Source organism: Prionailurus bengalensis, chromosome B2, assembly GCF_016509475.1.
Source record: "Prionailurus bengalensis isolate Pbe53 chromosome B2, Fcat_Pben_1.1_paternal_pri, whole genome shotgun sequence".
NCBI classification, from domain to species: Eukaryota; Metazoa; Chordata; class Mammalia; order Carnivora; family Felidae; genus Prionailurus; species Prionailurus bengalensis.
In genome coordinates this window covers 17,893,127-17,912,564 of record NC_057349.1, presented here as the reverse complement: position 1 = coordinate 17,912,564, position 19,438 = coordinate 17,893,127, and the positions used below count along the sequence as shown (strand labels likewise).

The window sequence follows — 19,438 nt, the reverse complement described above, 5'->3', positions numbered from 1 at the left end:
TCCGTCATCTCCTGTAGATACAAAATAGATAAAATTTCCTTGTGATGAGGGGCACCTGCCTGGCTCAGTCAGAAAAGGGGTTGTCAGTTCTAGCCCCACGTTGGGTGGCGAGATAACTTAAGTAAAATTTAAAAATCTCCTTGTGATGAGGCCGCTTAGGATCTATTCCCTTAACTTGCATTGTAAGGCTTTATCTTTGTGTGGTCTAATACCCAGGAACTGGATAAAAAGGAATTTCAGTGTGTTTCGCTGTTGCTGAAATGTATTCAGCGATTCTGCATTGATGGTGTCAAAGAAGATGAGCCTTTGCTAATTCAGCAGGGACTGATCCCAAAGATAAGTGTCCTGTTTTGATCTTGTGTGGCTTTGGGTAATTTAAACGGGTGTGAAATCCGTTATCTAGTTTGGTGTTTTCTGTTCCTTTGAAATCAAATTTGAGCCGAAATTGATAATGATGTGCGTACTGCCTGTATCCATCAAAAATTCTGCATAGGTTTCCTGATGTATGTGCTGGGCAGGGCACTTGGGGAGTGTGCAGGAATGAGTCGGTCATACTCTCTATTCCCCTTGACAAGCCAGTTGCTGTAATAACATGTTTAAATTGGTGAACTGAACTTGGAAATACAGGATGAGCAGGGAGTAAGCTATTCTCCATCCCCCCCAACCCCCCACCAAAGGCTTTATAAGTATTTTAATAGAATTAGTAACCACATTGGACCCGGATAAAGGATCAAATACTTCCCCTCGCCATAGCCCACTTTTCCAACTTCAGAGATCTCAGTTGAGTCTGAAAACACAAAGAGCAAACACATTTTTTTGTTCGTTCTAAGTCCTGCAGTTGTGAAATTTTATCCTGGTTCTTAGGGGTTAACCAGAGGGTACTATTATGAGTGCCTTTATATTATTATGTTGCTGGAAGCAACACAGACTAGGAAATCTCTTGGTGCCTCTCCCTTTTATGAGATGAGATTCTGCAGCTGTTAGATGTTCCATTTGTTGGTGAGGAGGGAAGGGAAGGTAGAGGGGCAAGAGGGTGATCTGGCTGGCTCTAAAATCTTTGATTTTTTTTTTTCTCCCACCCCCTGGACTCTAGTACCTGAAGTTTATTAAAGCCAGATTGGCTCAGGGAGATTGCTCTGTTTTGTTTTTGTTTTTGTTTTTGTTTTTTTCTTTACTGTAAATTCCTCTCTGTAGGAAGGAATAAAGATCTCTTGGTGGAGACCAAGTAAAGACCAGGCTTTCCTTAATTCCTCTCAGGGACTTTAAAAGAGCTTACAGGGCGGGGGTAGATCTAAGGATTATGCTTAGGCAAATTGTATATATTTCATTTTGCATGTAGTGCTACCTAATTCCCTCCTACACTTACCAGTGCAGATAACAGGAAATGGGGAAAAGGAGGTAAAACTTGAAAGGAAATGGAGCAGGATGTCTCACGGGTAACTTGGAACCACGGGCTGATGGTTTTCTTTGGGGGGGGGGGTGCGGAGGCAGGGGGATGAGTTAAGAACTATCCCAACCTGAATTTCCTATTTAGATTTTAAAATACCCTTCCAAGATTTAAAGAGTCCAATCAAATAAGTCTCCACTGGAGTTTTTGCAATCCGAATTCCAGTGGAATATGGAAATTTCTAATTGGTGATGGAAATTTCTGAGCCGTAACTTAGACACATTCTAAAGCATGTTTTGTTTCATGTAGGTGTTGGTCAAGGAAAATACATTGGTATGATCAAAGGGGCTGGGATACTAGATTCTGTACTTCTAAAGCCAATTATGTTTGCAGGTCAGCACAAAATATACTGGGAAGTTATTTCTCTAGAATAAGAATTTCCCATGGAAAGGAACATGTTTAGTCCTGTACCCTAGGATCCAGGAGGATTAAGCAACTTGTTCTATACCGTGTGCATAATGAATACTAGCTATTACCTCTGTAAATAACCATTTTGTCTCGTGTTTCTGGTAATCACACAACTGTGGGGGCAACTGGTGAATCTGTTAGACCATGTATGATCATGGCACATAATGGGTCCAGAGAGTGACTTCTGGTAGCAAGTCTCAATCAAATACTGTGGCTTTTCCCTCACATCTCTTTACCTGTACTCAGTGTATTTTGTGGGCTTGGGAGGGGGATACGATTTGGGTTGGTAAGTGGAGTGGTGACAAAAATGCACTTAAAAGCATAAAATTCTGCCTATGAATATAGGAAGGGGGAAATGTGGCATTAGCGGTGAATTTCATTGTATAGAGGGACACTTTTCAGGCTATCAGAGAAAAGTTTGCCCCAGCAGGTGGATGATTCAGTTTAATGCAAATCTTTGCTTGGTGTGAGATAAAAGGAGCATCGCTGGGAGCACAGCAGTGGCCCTCCAACCTTGCTGTACGTTAGAATCACCTGGAAAGCTTTAACGCGCACTGTCTGTGTCCCACCACCAGCAAGTCTGATTTCCTGGGTCTGTGAGGGGCCCCAGGCATCAGGGTGTTTCAAAGCCTCCCAGGTTTTCCTAATGTGCGGTCAAGGTTGGGACCTGATTGCTATGTCCATGGTCCCCAGCTGGGGGTGCTTTGGGTTCTTGGCTGCCAAGTGGACGAAGTTTCCAAGGCCTCACTCCTGTAAGCGTTTTTCATCACAAACTCCTCCTACTCCACGTTCAGTTGCAGATTTCAAACTATGCCCACAGGATTTTGTTGTTGTTCTTTTTTCTAAGCAAAAATAAAAGTGGTCCAAAGATGGCCTTCACTTTTTTGAATCAATGTTGTAGGAGTGTATCTTAAATCCTACCAATCCTAGCCGCTTAATATGAACTTGCATATACGTTCCTGTAGAAAAACAAATCTCCAATTGGCTGGACGCTTTTGACAAAAGAAAGGCTTGAGGCATAGTTACTGTATTCACGTACTTCTCTAGCACGTTCCGAATTCTGCGCCTCCTTTGATAGTACGTTTTCTACAGCTTTCAAGACAAGAATTGCTCCTGTGTGGGGAGGCTCATTTATCTCTTAATCTTTAATCACTAGCCCCCCGTCTATGACTTCCTGGCATCCCTCTTGGCCAAATCTCCAACTCTTGCTGGTATCTGAGAGCTTCTTAGTGCCACACTGTAACAATAGGTCTTCATTCTGGAGAGTTCTAGACGGAGGTCTTAGAGCCAGGTCGAATCAAAATGTCCTAGAAAAGCCTTAAACTATTTTGCTCTAGTTCTTACTGGAATTATGAGACGGTATTGAATAAAGCCTAGAAGTTTGAGTCTTAGAAGGTTGAAACTGTGTTTCTTCTCTTGTGTACATGGTTTCCTGGTTTGAAAGAACAATAGAATTTCTGACCATGGCAGATCCAGTGTCTGACCCATCCCTGATTAATGTGATAGAAGACTTCTTTGACACAGCCTTGGTAAGGATGGGGGTGGATTCGTCACTGAACAGATACCATTGGTAATTTGCAGGAATCTTCAAGTTATTTATAAAACTTGTCTTTTCTTAGATGTGGGTTTTACCAAGACTCCTATCTAGTATTTAGAATATTATATGAAATTGGGGCACCTGGGTGGCTCAGTTGGTGAAGCATCCGACCTCAGCTCAGGTCACAATCTCACACTCCTTGAGTTTGAGCCCCGTGTCGGGCTCTGTGCTGACTGCTCAGAGCCTGGAGCCTGCTTCGGATTCTGTGTCTCCCTCTCTTTGACCCTCCCCCGTTCATGCTCTGCCTCTCTCTGTCTCAAAAATAAACATTAAAAAAAATATTATATGAAATAGAAACTATGTAACCAATGCTATGGAAGAAAAATGATTTATTTTCATATATACATTATTCACCTGTTTAAGGATGATATGCTGATTTTAATAGTGCCTGAAGGTCAAATAGGATTTCTCTAAACTTTAAAACAATTTTTTTTAATGTTTTATTCATTTTCTAAGAGAGAGAGAACAGGGGAGGGGCAGAAAGAGAGAGAGACACACACACAGAATCCGAAGCAGGCTCCATGGCCCAGAGCCTGATGTGGGGCTCGAACTCAGGAACCATGAGATCATGACCTGAACTATCGTTAGACATTTAACTGACTGAGCCACCCAGGCACCCCGGATTTCTCTAAACTTTTAAGTTTATTTATTTTGAGAGAGTGCCAGCACACAAGTGGGGGAGGGGCAGAGGGAGAGGGAGGTGACAGAGGATCTGAAGCAGGCTCTGCACTGACAGCGGAGACCCTGATGCGGGGCTTGGGCTCGTGAACCGTGAGATCATAATCACGGAGCCGAAATCAACAGTCGGACACTTAACCCACTGAGCCATCCAGGCACCCCTAAACTTTTTTTCTACTGGATTTAAAGTCAAGTCCAGGGGCGCCTGGGTGGCGCAGTCGGTTAAGTGTCCGACTTCAGCCAAGTCACGATCTCACGGTCCGTGAGTTCGAGCCCCGTGTCAGGCTCGGGGCTGATGGCTCAGAGCCTGGAGCCTGTTTCCGATTCTGTGTCTCCCTCTCTCTCTGCCCCTCCCCCGTTCAAGCTCTGTCTCTCTCTGTCCCAAAAATAAAATAAAACGTTGAAAAAAAAAATTAAAAAAAAAAATAAAAATAAAAAAAATAAAGTCAAGTCCCGCCTGTTAGAGAAATATCAGCATTAATGGATTAAAGTTATAGTTGATAATGCTTCTGAAACATAATATAAGCCTTTTCTTTTTTTACTAGGTTATTTCCAGAAGTAGTAGTAAAGGTAAGTATATTATTTGCCACTGATTGACTATCTTTCATTAGTAAAATATTCTGGCATACAGTAAATAAATATTTGCCTAAATGACCTATAAAAGTACAATAGGTTTAAGTACATGGATGTATTGACCATCTAATGGTAGCCATATTGCAATGCAGAGATTTTGTTGTAAAGTATGTCTCTGCCTTTTATTTAGTTTTAAATATTTTAAATTCCTATTTTTAGTAGAAATACAGCTGACATAATTTCAGGTGTACAACATAGTGATTTGACAGTCACGTACCTTATTTGATGCTCTCTGTGATGAGTATAGTCTCTCTGGCGTCCTACACCATTATTGTAATGTTATTGAGGATCTCCTCCAGACCGAGAAGGTACTCTAAGACCAAAAAACAAAGCAAACCACTCCATCCTGTTTACATAGTTTTAATCAGAGTAACTTACCAGGGGGGACTGGGCGGACAAACGATCCCTGAGCTATGTGGCTATTATCCGCCAAGTCCGGACCTTAATCCCCAGCTTCTATAGGGTGAGGGGCATGGTGGTGTGGTCACAGGGTGGTTATCTGAAGTGGGGTCTTCTGTGCGCCACTTCAGGGAAGGTCAGAGAAAGACTTCCTGCATTCCGGTCAGGTCACGGGGCACGTTAATCTCCTCGGGGCACGTTAATCTCCTCAGGGCATGCAACACGTAGCCTTGAGCGAGGTCATGGTGTAGATGTGGACAAGATGGAGGCCAGAGATGGAATTAGCGTTGTCAGCACTCTTACAAAGCTGTGCTTGTGACTCTCTGTCACTTGTAACTGGGAGTTTGTAACTCTCAATCCCCTTTATTTTGTCTGCCTCCCCAATTCACCTTCCCAACTCCCCTCCCTTCTGGCGACCACCCATTTATTCTTTGTACTTAAGAGTCTTTTTGCTTGTTTGTTTCTTCATTTGTTTGTTTGTTTTTTAGATTCCACATAGAAGTGAAATCCTACAGTACTTGTCTTTCTCTGACTTATTTCACTTAACATAATATGCTCTAGATCCATCCATGTTGTTGTAAATGGCAAGATCTCCTTTTTAGATGAGTAATATTCCATAGTGTATATCATACCCTTTTTATCCATTCATCTACTGTTGGACACTTAAGTTGCTTCCTGATCTTGGCTCTTATAAATAAACATAGAGGTGCGTGTATCTTTTCAAATTAGTGTTCTAATTTTTTTTTTTTTTTTTTTTTTTTTGAGTAAAGACCTAGTAGTGAAATTACTGGACCATACGGTATTCCTATTTTTAGGTTTTTTTTTGAGGAATCTTCATACTGTTTTCCACACTGGTTTCTCCAATTTACATTTTCACCAATCGTACACAAGGGTTCCCTTCTCTCCACATCCCCAGGAACATCCACATTGGATATTCTTGCCTCCTTGGGTGTAGATTGACTAGATAAGCATGGGTTTATCCTGCGTTTTCTCTTCTGTTCCATTGCTCTATGTATCTGTTTCTTGGGCTTGTACCACACAGCTTTGATTACTGTAGCTTTGTGATATAGTTTGAAACCTGGAAGCATGATGCCTCCATCTTTGTTCTTCTTTCTCAAGATTGCTTTGGCTGTTTGGGGTCTTTCTTTGGTCCCATACAAATTTTAAGACTATTTTTTTCTAGTTCTGTGAAAAATACCACTGGTATTTTGATAGGAATTGCACTGAAGTTTTAGATCACTTTGCATAGTATGAACATTTTAACAATATTTTTTCAGTTATATCTTTCTACTTATTTGTGTCTTCAGTTTTTTTCATTTATGTCTTAGTTTTCAGAGTACAGGTCTATCGCCTTAGTTAAATTAATTCCTAGGTATTTAAAAAATGGAAATTATAAATAGGATTGTTTTCTCAATTTGTGTTTTCTTCTAGTTCATTATTAGTGTGTAGGAACAAATTTCTATATATTGACTTTTTTTTTTAGCCTGAAAATTTACAAATTCATTTTTTCTAATATGTTTTCTGATTTCCAGTTTCTTTCTGCCTTTTATTAAAAAAGTAATTCCAGGGGCGCCTGGGTGGCTCAGTCAGTTGAGCATCTGACTTTGGCTCAGGTCATGATCTCGCAGTTTGTGAGTTGGAGCCCCACATCGGGCTCTGTGCTGACAGCTCAGAGCCTGGAGTCTGCTTTGGATTCTGTGTCTCCCTCTCCCTCTGCCCCTCCCCTGCTCATGCTCTGACTCTGTCTTTCAATAATAAATAAACGTTAAAAAAAATTTTTTTTAAGTAATTCCAGTATAGTTAACATACAGCGTTATATTAGTTTCAATAGATTAGTACAATATAGTGATTCAACAATTTTATACATGACTTAGTGTTCATCATAAGTGTGCCCCTACTCCACTTATTTCACCCATTCCCCACCCACCTCCTCTCTGGTATCCATCTGCTTGTTCTCTACAGTTACCAGTTCATTATCTGGGTTTGTCTTTTCCCCCCTTGTTTGTTTCTTAAATTCCACATAGGAGTGAGGTCATCCGGTATTTGTCTTTCTCTGACTTATTTTGCTTAGCATTATGCTCTGTAGATCCATCCATGTTGTTGCAAATGGTAAGACTTCTTTCTTATGGCTGAGTAATATTCTACTGTATATATGCCATGTCTTTATCCATTCATCTATTGATGGACACTTGGGCTATTTCTATTAAGTGGTTATTGTAAATAATGCTACTGTAAACATAGGGGTGTATATATCCTTTCAAATTAGTTGTTTTTTTGGATTCTTTGGGTAAATACCTAGGTAGTGTGATTACTGGATCATAGGGTAGTTCTATTTTTAATTTCTTGAGGAATCTCCATACTGTGTTCCACAGTGGGTACACCAGTCCGTATTCACCAATAGGGCAAGAGAGTTCCTTTTTCTCCACATCCTTACCAACACTTGTCTCTTGTGTTTAGCCATTCTGACAGGTGTGAGGTGATAGCATATTATGGTGCTGATTTGCATTTCCCTGATGAGTGATGTTGAGCGTCTTTTCATGTGTCGGTTGGCCATCTGTATGTTGTCTTAGGAGAAATGTCTGTTCATGTCTTCCTACTTTTTTAATTGAATTATTTCTTTGGTGGTCAAATTTTCCATATATTTTAGACACTAACCCTTCTTGGGGATAGGTCATTTACAAGTGTCTTCTCCCATTCAGTAGGTTCTCTTATAGTTTCATTGGTTGTTTCCTTCACTGTGCAGAACCTTTTTATTCTGATGGAAGTGCCAGCTGTTTATTTTTGCTTTTATTTCCCTTGCCTCAGAAGATCTGTTTAGAAAAATGTTATGGCTGACATCAGAGACCTTACCACCTGTGCTCTCTCTCTTCTAGGGTTTTAATGGTTTCAGGTCTCACATTTAGGTCTTGAGTCCATTGAGTTTATTTTTGTATGTGGTGAAAGTGGTCCAGTTTCATTCTTTTGCATATGGCTGTCCAGTTTTCCCAATACCATTTGTTACTAGACTGTCTTTTTCCCATTGCATGTTCTTATCTCCTTTGTCAAAGATTAAATAACTTTATAATCATGGATTTGTTTCTATGTTTTCTGTGGATCTATAGGTCTATTTTTGTGCCAGTACCATACTGATTTGTTTACTACAGCTTTGTAGTATAACTTGAAAACTGGGATTGTGATACATCCAGCTTTTCCTTTTTCAAGATTGCTTTAGCTATTTGGGGTCTTCTGTGGTTACCTACACATTTTAGGATTGTTCTAGTTCTGTGAGAAATGCTGTAGATATTTTGATAGGGATTGCATTAAATGTTTAGATAGCTTTGGGGATACTATGGACATTTAAAAAATGTTCTTCAAATCCATGAACATGGACTATCTTTTCATTTGTGTCCTCTTCAATTTTTTTCGTTGGTGTTCAGAGTACAGGTCTTTTACCTCTTAGGAATAAATTTAACCAATTTTGTTTGGTACAATTGTCGACGGGATTGTTTTCTTTGTTCCTTTTTGTCACCTCATTATGAGTATATAGAAATGCAATGTATTTCTGTATGCTGACTTTTGTATCCTGTGACTTTACTGAATTCATTTATCCATTCTAGTTTTTTGGTGGAGTCTTTAGGGGGTTTTCCAATATATAGATAGCATCATGTCATCTGCAAATAGAGTTTTAGTTCTTCCTTACCAGTCTGGATGCCTTTTATTTCTTTATGCTGTCTGATTGCTGTGGCTAGGACTTCCAATACTATGTTGAATAAAAGTGGTGAGAGTGGACTTCCTTGTCTTGTTTCTGACTTTTAGGGAAAAAGCTCTCAGTTTTCCCCATTGAGTGGGATCAGTGTATCCCAGGAATAAATCTTACTTGATCAGGGTGAATGATTTTTTTTTTTTTTTTAAGTCTCCTTGGATTCTGTTTGCTAGTATTTTGAAGATTTTTGTGTCTGTGTTCATCAGTGCTACTGGCCTGTAGTTCACCTTGTTGTTTGTTTATCGTTGTCTGGTTTTGGTGTCAGGGTAATGTTGACCTCTGAGGATGAATTTGGAAGTTTTCCTTCCTCTTCTAATTTTTGGAATAGTTTGAGAAGAATAGGTATTAACTATCCCTTAAATGCTTGGTAGATTCCCCTGTGAGGCCATCTGGGCCTGGAATTTTGTTTGTTGGGAATTGTTTGATCACTGATTCAATTTCCTTGCTGGTAATAGTCTGTTAAGTTTTCTATTTCTTCCTGATTCAGTTTTGAAAGTTATGTTTCTAGGAATCGATCCATTTCTTCCAGGTAGTTCAATTTGTTGGCATATTATTTTCCATAATTTCTTATAATCATTTGTATTTTTGTGGTATTCTTTCATTTGTGATTTTATTTAGGTCCTTTTCATTTATTTGGATGAGTCTAGCTAGAGATTTATCAATTTTGTTCTTTTCGAAGAACGAGATCCTGGTTTCAATCTGTTCTATTGGTTTTTTTTTTTTTATTTGTTTTGGTTTGTTTCAGTTTGTTTTATTTCTGCTCTGATCTTTACTATTTCCTTCCTTCTACTGGTTCTTGGTGTTTTTATTTTCCCCTAGCTCTGTCATTTGTTTGAGACTCTTCTTCTTGAGGTAGGCCTGTATTGCTAGAAACTTCCCTCTTAGGGGTGCCTGGGTGGCGCAGTCGGTTAAGTGTCCGACTTCAGCCAGGTCACGATCTCACGGTCCGTGAGTTCGAGCCCCGCGTCAGGCTCTGGGCTGATGGCTCAGAGCCTGGAGCCTGTTTCCGGTTCTGTGTCTCCCTCTCTCTCTGCCCCTCCCCCATTCATGCTCTGTCTCTCTCTGTCCCAAAAATAAATAAACGTTGAAAAAAAAATTCTTAAAAAAGAAACTTCCCTCTTAGAAGAGCTTTTGCTGCATCCCAAAGATTTTGGACCATTGTGTTCACTTTCCTTTGTCTTTTATTTCTTCTTTAATTTATTGACCCATTCATTGTTGAGTAGTACGTTATTTAACTTCCATGTATTCTCTTTCCAGATTTTTTTGTGGCTGATTTCTAGTTTCATAGTGTTGTGTTCAGAAAAGATGCATGGTATGATTTCAGTCTCTTTTTGTATTTGTCGTTTTGTGGCCTAATATGTGATCTATTCTGGAGTATGTTCCATGTGTACTTGAAAAGAATGTGTATTCCATTTTAGGACAGAATATTCTGAATATATATATCCGTTAAGTCCATCTAGTCCAGTGTGTCATTCAAAGCTACTCTTTCCTTGTTAATTTTCTGTTTTGATGATCTGTCCATTGATGTAAGTGGGGCATTAAGTCCCCTACTATTGCATTACTATTGATTCTTTTATGTTTTCTATGGATTGTTTTATGTATTTGGGTGCTTCTATGTTGAATATATAAATATTTACAATTGTTATAAAGGAGACCATCCAACAAGGAGACAAGATTATAAGGTGTCCTTCTTTGTCTCTTGTTATAGTCTTTGTTTTAAAGTCTATCTTTTCCTTTTTTTTTTTTTAAAATTTTTTTTTTCAACGTTTTTAATTTATTTTTGGGACAGAGAGAGACAGAGCATGAACAGGGGAGGGGCAGAGAGAGAGGGAGACACAGAATCGGAAACAGGCTCCAGGCTCCGAGCCATCAGCCCAGAGCCTGACGCGGGGCTCGAACTCACGGACCGAGAGATCGTGACCTGGCTGAAGTCGGACGCTTAACCGACTGTGCCACCCAGGCGCCCCTAAAGTCTATCTTTTCCTATACAAGTGCCGGCACCCTGGCTTTCTTTTCACATCCATTTGCATTATAAATGTTTCTCCATCCCCTCACTTTCAATCTGCAGGTGTCTTTAGGTCTGAAATGAGTCTCTTGTAGACCGCATATAGATGGGTCTTGTTTTTGTTTTTGTCTTTTTTCCATTCTATCACCCTGTGCCTTTTCATTGGAGTGTGTTGTCCATTTACATTCGAAGTAATTGATAGGTATGTATTTATTGCCATTTTGTTACTTTATGGTGTTTTTTGTAGTTTTCCTGTGTTCCTTTCTTCTGTTCTCACAATTAGTTGGCTTTCTTTAGTGATACACTTAGGCCAAAATAAAGAGAAAGGAATCTATTTCTAGTTTTTGACTTGTGGTTTCCATTAGTTTTGTGTATAACATCTTCGTCATATAGTGGTCTATTTTAAGTTGCTGGTTGTTCAATTTTGAACCCATTCTTTATTCCTCTTCCTGCAACCCATGTTTTAGTTATGAGTCCTACTTTACATCCTTTTATTTTAGAAGTCCCTTGACTGATTTTTACAGATACACTTATCTTTACTGTTTTTCTGTTTCCTCCTTTTATTACTCCTAGTCTTTGCTTTCTATTCAGAGTCCCCTTTATCATTTCTTGTAGGGAAGATTTAGTGGTCATTAACTCCTTTAACTTTTGTTTGGGCAAACTCTTTATCTCTCTTTCTATTCTGAATGCTAGCCTTGCTGGGTAGAGTATTGTTGGCTGCAAATTTTATCCTTCAGCACTTTGAATATATCCTACCACTCTTTTCTGGCCTGCAAAATTTCTGCTGAAAGATCAGCTTATAGCCTTATGGGTTTTTTTTTTTTTTTAATATGTAACTTTTCACTTGTTGCTTTTAAAATTCTCTTGATCATTACTTTTTTTTTTGCCATTTTGATTATTGTAGGTCTTGGTGTAAATCTCCTCGGGTTAATTTTCTTGGGAGCTCTCTGTGCCTCCTGGATCTGGATCTGTTTCCTGCCCCAGATTGGAGAAATTTTCAGCTATTGTTTCTTCAAATAGGTTTTCTGCCCCCTTTCCTCTCTTTTCCTTCTGGGATTCCTATAATATGAATGTTAATGTTTGATGGAGTTGCTGAGTTCCCTCAATCTGTCTATTCTCATTTTGCATAACTTTCTCACCTGCTCTGCTTGACTACTCTCCATTGCTCTGTCCTCCAGCTCACTAATTCACTCCCCTCCTTTCTCTAGCCTGCTGTTTATTCCATCTAGTGTATTTTCAATTTCATTTATTGTGTTCATCTCTGATTGGTTCTTTATCTCTTTGTTAAGGGCCTCCCTGATGTCCTCCATTCTTAAGTACATGGAGTATCTTTATGATGGCAACTTTAAATTCTCTATCAGGCATATTATTTATATTCATTTTGCTTACATCTCTTGCTGTGGTTTTTCCTGTTCTTTCATTTGGAACATTCCTTGGTCCCCTCATTTTGTCCAATTCTGTGTCTGTTTCTCTGTGTTAGGAAAGTCCGCTATGTCTTCTGATCTTGAAAGTAATGACCTTGTGAAGAAAAGGTCCTGTATTGCCTTGCAGTGCAGTGTCCCCTGTTTACCAGAACCTGATGCTTCAGGGATTGTCACTGTATGTGTTGTGTGTGGCCTGCTGTTGTGTCCTGTCTACTTTTTCCTTCGGTACAGTTATCTGCAGAGGCTCTCTTTGTTGTGGGCGGTGTTTGGTACCCCGCCAGGATGGGTCCTGCAGTTTTGACCAGGTGTGTGCCAAATTATTTATGAAATGAGACTAGCAGCTGCCGCTGGGACTTGGGTGGCCTGGGTAGATCCACAAAGTGTGCAAAGTGGGCAGGGTGTGCAATTTTAACAAGGTGTGCCTCCAGCTTCTGCTGGGCTCCCCCCCACCACCACCAGGACCAAGGCCCCACAAAACATTTAGGTTGGGAGTCATGGTGTTGGCAAGGTTTGTGCCAATCTTTTGTGGGAGGGGACCTGCAGCATTGGGACTGAGGCAAGCCTGGCAGGGAGCAGGGTGTGGTGTAAGCAAGTTAGGTAGTGAATGCTGGTGCTGTGCTGGTTCCTTCAGGTAGCTGTGTGTTTATTCTGGGGGGGGGGGGGAGGTGGGAGTGGAGGAGGAAGATGGTGCCTTCCAGCTCCTTTGTGCCTGGAGAGACCCTCATCAACCCCTGCCATTCCAGGACATGCTCCAAAATATATAAACTACTCTTTCCCGTATTTCTCAGGAGTTTTTCAAACTGCTACTTCTATGCTATAACTCCGTGGACTGTTTGTACTGTCTCTTTAAGGGTGGAGACTCAGCTTTCTAGGGCCTTCCAGGCTCTCCCAGAACAGAGTCCACTGGTTTTTATAACTCCAGGCTTTAAGTCCCACTGGTCATAAGGCTCACAAAGTTTATCCCCTTTGCTCCCAAAGCCAGTTGTTATGGGGACTTGTCTTCCTGGTGTGGTATCCCTAGCAGGACAGTATGTTTCTCTCTCCTCTCTACTTCCGGCCCCCCGCCCCAATGTGGATGGCTGTGATCTGTTTTGTTTCCCACTGCTTCTTTGCCCTTCCCACCCTCTTCAGTAAGGCCTCTTCTATACCTTTTACTTATGGTGTTTGTTGTGCCAGTCTTTGGGTGGTTTTCTGGATTATCTATGCTGTTGAGTATGATCAAGTTGTACTGTGGGATGAGGTCGCCTTAGGGTTCTGTTACTCTGCCATCTTCTCCGTGATGGAAATAGTCCATTTACATTTAACGTAATTTGAGAGGGATGTGTTGGCATTTTGTTCGTTGTTTTCGGGTTGTTTTGGTAGCTCTGTTTCTTCTGGCTTCTTTCCTTGTGGTTTGAAGGCTTTCTCTAGAGTTACCCATACATAAAAAAGAGAAAGGAACCCAAGTGTATCTGTTAGAGGTTTTTGATTTGTGGTTACCATTAGGTTTATGTCATCTTGTGTGTATAGCAGTCTTTATTAAGTTGACAGTCACTTAAGTTTGAATGCATTCTAAAAGCACTAAATTTTTACTCCCCCACCCCTGTTTTATGTACGTGATGTCATATTTTTATCTTGCATATCCTTGACTGTTTTTTGAGATATGACAAACTTTATTACTTCTGTGTGTGAACTTCCATACTGGCTTTATAAGTGATGAATATACTACCTTAATAAAAGGTCTGTTTTTACCTGTGACTTTTTTCCTGTTGTAATTTGCTTTTAGTTCTAGCCTTTCTTTTCCACTCAAATAATTCCCTGTAATTCTTGTAAGGCTGGTTTAGGGGTGATGAACACATTTAGCTTTTGTTGGTCTAGGAAACCCCTTTTCTATTCTGAATGATAACATTGCGAGGTAGAGTATTCTTGGTTATAAATTTTTTTTCATATCATCACTTTGAATGTATCATCCCTTTCCCTGCTGGCCCGCAAAGTTTCTGCTAAAAAAAAAAAATAATAAGCTGATAGCCTCATGCGGTTTCCCTTGTATGTAGTTGTTTTCCTTTACTGCTTTCCGAATTCTTATTTTTGCTATTTTTAGTTATTATGTGTCTTGGTGTAGACCTTCTTGAGTTCATCTTGTTAGGAGTTCCCTGTGCTTCCTGGATCTGGACGTTGGTTTTCTTCCCCAGTTTAGGGAACTTTCCATTTATTTCTTCAAATAAGTTTTCTGCCCCTTTCTTCTCTCCTTCTGGGATCCCAATAATGTGACTGCTACTATGCTTGATGAGTTCCCTTACCTATTTTCATTTTTTTTTTTTTTTTTTTTACTTTTTGCTGTTCAGCTTGGCTCTTTTCCATGACCTTGTTTTCCAGATCCGTGAGCTGTTCTCTTGTCTCCTCTAATATGCTGCTGATTCCCTCGAGTGGCTTTTTTAAATCTTGTTTTGTTTTTCCAGTCACTGGATCCTTCATCTCTGACTGTTTTATATTTTCTGTCTTTTGCTGACCTTCTCCCTGAGTTCATCCACTCTTCTCGCAAGTCCAGTGAGTATCTTTGTGACCATTGCTTAGAATTCTTTAGTGCTTATCTGTTTCTTCCAGCTCTTGTGTTGTGATTTTTGTCCTGTTCTTTCATTTGGAATACTGACTCATTTCGTCTGTTTCTATGTGTTAGGGAAGACCGCTACATCTCCTCCTGACGAAAGCAGTTGCTTTGTGTAGAAGAGGTTCAGTGGTTCCCTGTAGGGCTGTGTCCCTCAGTCATCAGAACCAGACAATCCAGGGGTGTCTCCTAGACAACCCTACAAGTGATGGGCTGAGTTACTATTGTGTCTCGCTGTGTTTGCTTGTAGCCCGGTCAGCGGCAACGACCCATTTTGCCTACCGTGGGCACACTGGGCAGGGTTTGGTCCATGCCGTGATAAGGGGCCTGTGCAAGGCCACTGGGCTCCTAGATCGGCAGGATCAGCAGTCAGGCTAGCTGTCGGCAATTAGCCTCTCTGTGTGGGTCTATCAGATGACTGGACTTTCTCCCCATGTGGCTCACAGGGCTTTTATTGGTGGATGGGCTGGTAGTCAGACTAGGTATCTGCAATCAGCGTCCTTGCTGCAGTCACGGCTTTCTTTCTGTGTGACCAGCTGAACAGTTTAGCTGCTGGAAACGGGGGCAAACTGGTGTGCGAGATTATCTCCTCTTCTCCCCAGGGCAGTACACACTTTGGAGTGGTGCTGGTCCCCACCGGGGCTGCCTGCCTGGTGTCGGGGCAGGACCCACTTTGTAGGGATGGCTGCTGAGGCAGGCGGGTTGGATGGAGCAGGTCCGTAAGGGAGCTTTGGGGGTGGGGCATGGGGTGCTAGCAAGATTGAGAGGGTCGCTGCTGGCTCCCGTACGTGTCCAGCTGTGTAAGCTGGGAGTGGGGAGAGAAATGGTGCCCGCCGGCATTTTTATTCTTGGAGAAGTTTCCTAAAGATACCTGCCCCTCTACCACACATTCTGAGATTAGTAAGTAAGTCTCTTCAACATATAGTCCCCTCCCCCCAGGTGCTTTTCACACTGTTGTGTCTCAGGCCAGGTGATTTATTATGCTGGCTCTTTGAGCGTGGGGCCTCTCTTTCCTGCGCTTTGAAGTTTTTTGTGACAAGATGCTTCCTAAATTTTTGTTTCCTGAAGTAAGCACTTTTTTGAAAGTCCCTCTTCTGCTCTGTGATGGCAGTGCCCCCTCCTTCCTTTTCTGTAGCGCTGCATTTGTCAGTTTCTCTTTACTATTTAAAGGCAAAGATTGACATCTGGTATTTGCTAATTAACCTGGTACATAAAGGTCTTTAGGATCCCTGCTGTCCATCTGAAATCTCAAGTTTTAAGCTGGCAGGCAAGTTGTTGGCTCAGCCATTAGCGAAATTTCTGGTTCCCAAAGATCATCTAGCAGTATCCATCTGGCTTTCTTTCTTTTTTTTTTTTTTAAATTTTTGAGAGAGAGAGAGCACGTGCGAGAGCGGGCAAGTGCGTGAGCGAGCTGGGGAAGGGCAGAGAGAGACAGAGACAGAATCTATGACAGTTTCAGGCTCTCAGCTGTCAGCACAGAGCCCGACGCGAAGCTCGAACCCACAAACTGTGAGATCACCACCTGAGCCGAGCCGAAGTCGGACGCTCAACTGCTCAGCCAACTGAGCCACCCAGACGCCCCTGGTTTTTGTTTTTGTTTGTTTTTTGTTTTTTGGTTTTTTTTTGATGAAAGAGGAATCTCTTTTCTATTTTCTGGTTTGGGTTCCTATAGTTTCATGAATTATATGGGGGTTGAGTATATTACCTATGATAATACATACATCAAAATTGCACGTTCGAACCTAGCAAAGTAATGCTATCACCTTACCATAAATTTTTGCACTTATCAGAAGCTTGTAAACTACCACCATCATTTTATATCTTGATGTGCATAAATGAAATCGCAAATCTAGTTTCATAAGCATGAAGGATAACCACATATTCATTTTACCATGCACTGACATAAGTAGCTGTTGAAATTTCTATGATTGTGCTATTTCATAGAGGCCAACATTTTATTAAAAGCCTTCTGTTTGAATAAGACATTACAAATATCTATTTTTTAAAAATGCACAAACGTAAGCAACAACAGAAAACTGTGTGTAGGAGCTGCCCTTTGTATATTTGTCCCTCAGTCTGGACCAAAAAAAGTATCTTTGCTTGAGATAGGATAATCCCACACAGTCACACTTTGTGGATGCTGCTGTTTTGCTGAATGAGAGTCTATGCAATGCCGGTGCGTTTTGTCCAGGTTTTATTGCCCAGGCTGTTTTAATTCCTAACATGTTTACTGCCCTCACGGCTTTTCCAGTCTTTGCCTCTTCCTGTCGTGTGGGAGTCTCCTTATTTGTCTTAGCGTCAGTTTGATTCTTTTAAAATTGTCATTTCAGGAAAAATTCAGATGCTGAGTTCCTTCATATTTACCTTAGGATTTCTGGTGACAGAAAAGACTGTGAGTCATTTGATTCAACAGGAGGTGAGTTGCGAGTAACAAATCAGTTGTTAACCGTTGCTCTAGAGACCTTAGAGAAGGTTGTGCCCAGCTCTCCATGTTTGTGTCTTCCCCGTGAATACTTTCTCCAACTCCAAACAGGCTCTGAAGACTTTGAACTCCATTTTGCATGCTGTGCCTCGGGAAGAGAGAAAACAACTCCCCTTGTTGGAAGGCCCATGTCGTCTCATGTAAGTGAGGTTGTACTCGATGATGGAATGACGGAAGGGCATTGTACAATTGTACAATCTCTGGATTGTACTACCTCAACCGTTGTTCTCCTTAGACTTGACGACTTTATTGCTTCTTTTCAGTAAATGCTTTGTGCACCTACCCTATATCAGGCACTATGCTAAGTAGTGAAGGAGGACTGGACTTTGCTAGGCTTTTCTTTTTTAGTAATATGTTTATCAGGTTTGTGAGCTGAAGTGCTTTCTTGGGCTATAGACCATTTTGTCCCCACTGTGAATGTGAATTAGTGACTCACGTGTTCAGGGTACAGACTCTGGAGCCAGACTGTGGGGCTTCAAATCCTGGTTTTGCCCCCTTTGTTTGCTCACCTGCAAAGTGGAGCCTTGACTGACAGTTTTTATACAGGTCGAATCCGGCAAACCATTGGCAGTGATGAGCCTATTATCTGGTAAAGAGCAAATGCTCAAAGGCTACCGACTTTGAGCTACGCCAGTAAAGCGTGGGATTTATATTGTTTTTCAACAATGAAATCAATGGATTCTTAATTTTTTTGACTCTGTTACAGTTCTGTAGTTCTTGGGACATTGACATTTGGGGGTAAGGTTGTACTGTGTGGCTGCGGAAAGGGGAAAACGAGTACCCTATTCTAAAATGTGAACCTGTATCCGTGACCGTGCTAACCGCTACTAACCAGCATCGCTGACCTCGTGCGGCACACCCTCATTCCTGTGACATGCAGCCGTGACTGGTGAGATGAAGGGCAACCAAGTTTGCCATATTGTAGGCCCAAATGAGGTTATCGGTGACCATGAGCCCACCTCTATCATGTTTGTCTGTTAACTAGTGCATGCAGGTTGCAGGGTATCTACTATTTCCTTAAAAAAAAAAAAAAAAATTCAATTACATTCGTTTAATCACTATTCTCAGCGATATATTTAGATTTGGAGAACAGCTGCCCTGATCCTTTTCTCCTAAGTTTTCAAACTAATCCTATGGTCCCGCCTTATTGTTTGTATGTGCTAGAAAGTCTGGAATGCTCTGGACTTCAGGTCAAATATAAAGTCTGCAAGCACAAAGCAGTGGTCCTATTTAAGGCCTCTTTTTAATATTCTTTTTAATTGATCTGTTTATGAGAAACTGAACTAAAAGATTTCTTGGCCAGTCTATTTAAAACGGGTGTTATTTCAGATAAGAAAGATCCACATCCTATATGTTGATATTTAATTAACTGAAATTGTTAAAGGAAGATATAATATGGGGGTCTATTATAATTCAACCAGTTAACCCCATTACATCTAATAAAAGGGACACATTTGTCAGTTTTTTAATGCTTCTCTATTTTTGAGAGACAGGAGAGAGAGGCAGGGAATCACAACCAAGCTTCAGGCTGTCAGCTCTGAGCCCGAGGTGGGGCTCAAACTCCCAAGCTGTGAGATTACCACCTGAGCTGAAATCAAGAGTCGGACACTTAACCGACTGAGCCACCCAGGTGCCCCTCTCCATTTGTCCATTTTTAAAAGTAGTTCAGAAGCTCATTAGATGGGGCGCCTGGGTGGCTCAGTCGGTTGAGTGTCCGACTTCAGCTCAGGTCATAATCTTGCGGTTCGTGAGTTCAAGCCCCGCATCAGGCTCTGTGCTGATGGCTCAGAGCCTGGAGCCTGTTTCAGATTGTGTCTCCCTCTCTCTGACCCTCCCCCGTTCATGCTCTGTCTCTCTCTGTCTCAAAAATAAATAAATGTTTAAAAAAAAAATCTCATTAGAAAGATTTAGTACTTGCTGTACCATTTTTTTCCAGGTGTCAACTGTATTTTTTAAACAGATTATATAAGAAATATATCCTCACACGTTGATGGGGTGATTATAAAATTGCAGACTCTTAGCATTTGGTAAATCTTCAG

The 19,438-nt window shown here is 41.0% G+C and overlaps 1 protein-coding gene across 1 annotated transcript in view; it reads left to right on the top strand.

Moving 5' to 3' along the window:
• The window catches only part of SYCP2L (synaptonemal complex protein 2 like), a 117,024-nt gene that overhangs the window by 7,082 nt on the left and 90,504 nt on the right, over positions 1 to 19,438 (top strand). Inside the window, exons 6-10 of the mRNA XM_043593132.1 lie at positions 217 to 336; positions 3,280 to 3,384; positions 4,676 to 4,700; positions 17,248 to 17,333; positions 17,451 to 17,539. Coding sequence (XP_043449067.1) covers positions 217 to 336; positions 3,280 to 3,384; positions 4,676 to 4,700; positions 17,248 to 17,333; positions 17,451 to 17,539 — 425 coding nt within the window. The remainder of the gene's footprint in view (positions 1 to 216; positions 337 to 3,279; positions 3,385 to 4,675; positions 4,701 to 17,247; positions 17,334 to 17,450; positions 17,540 to 19,438) is intronic.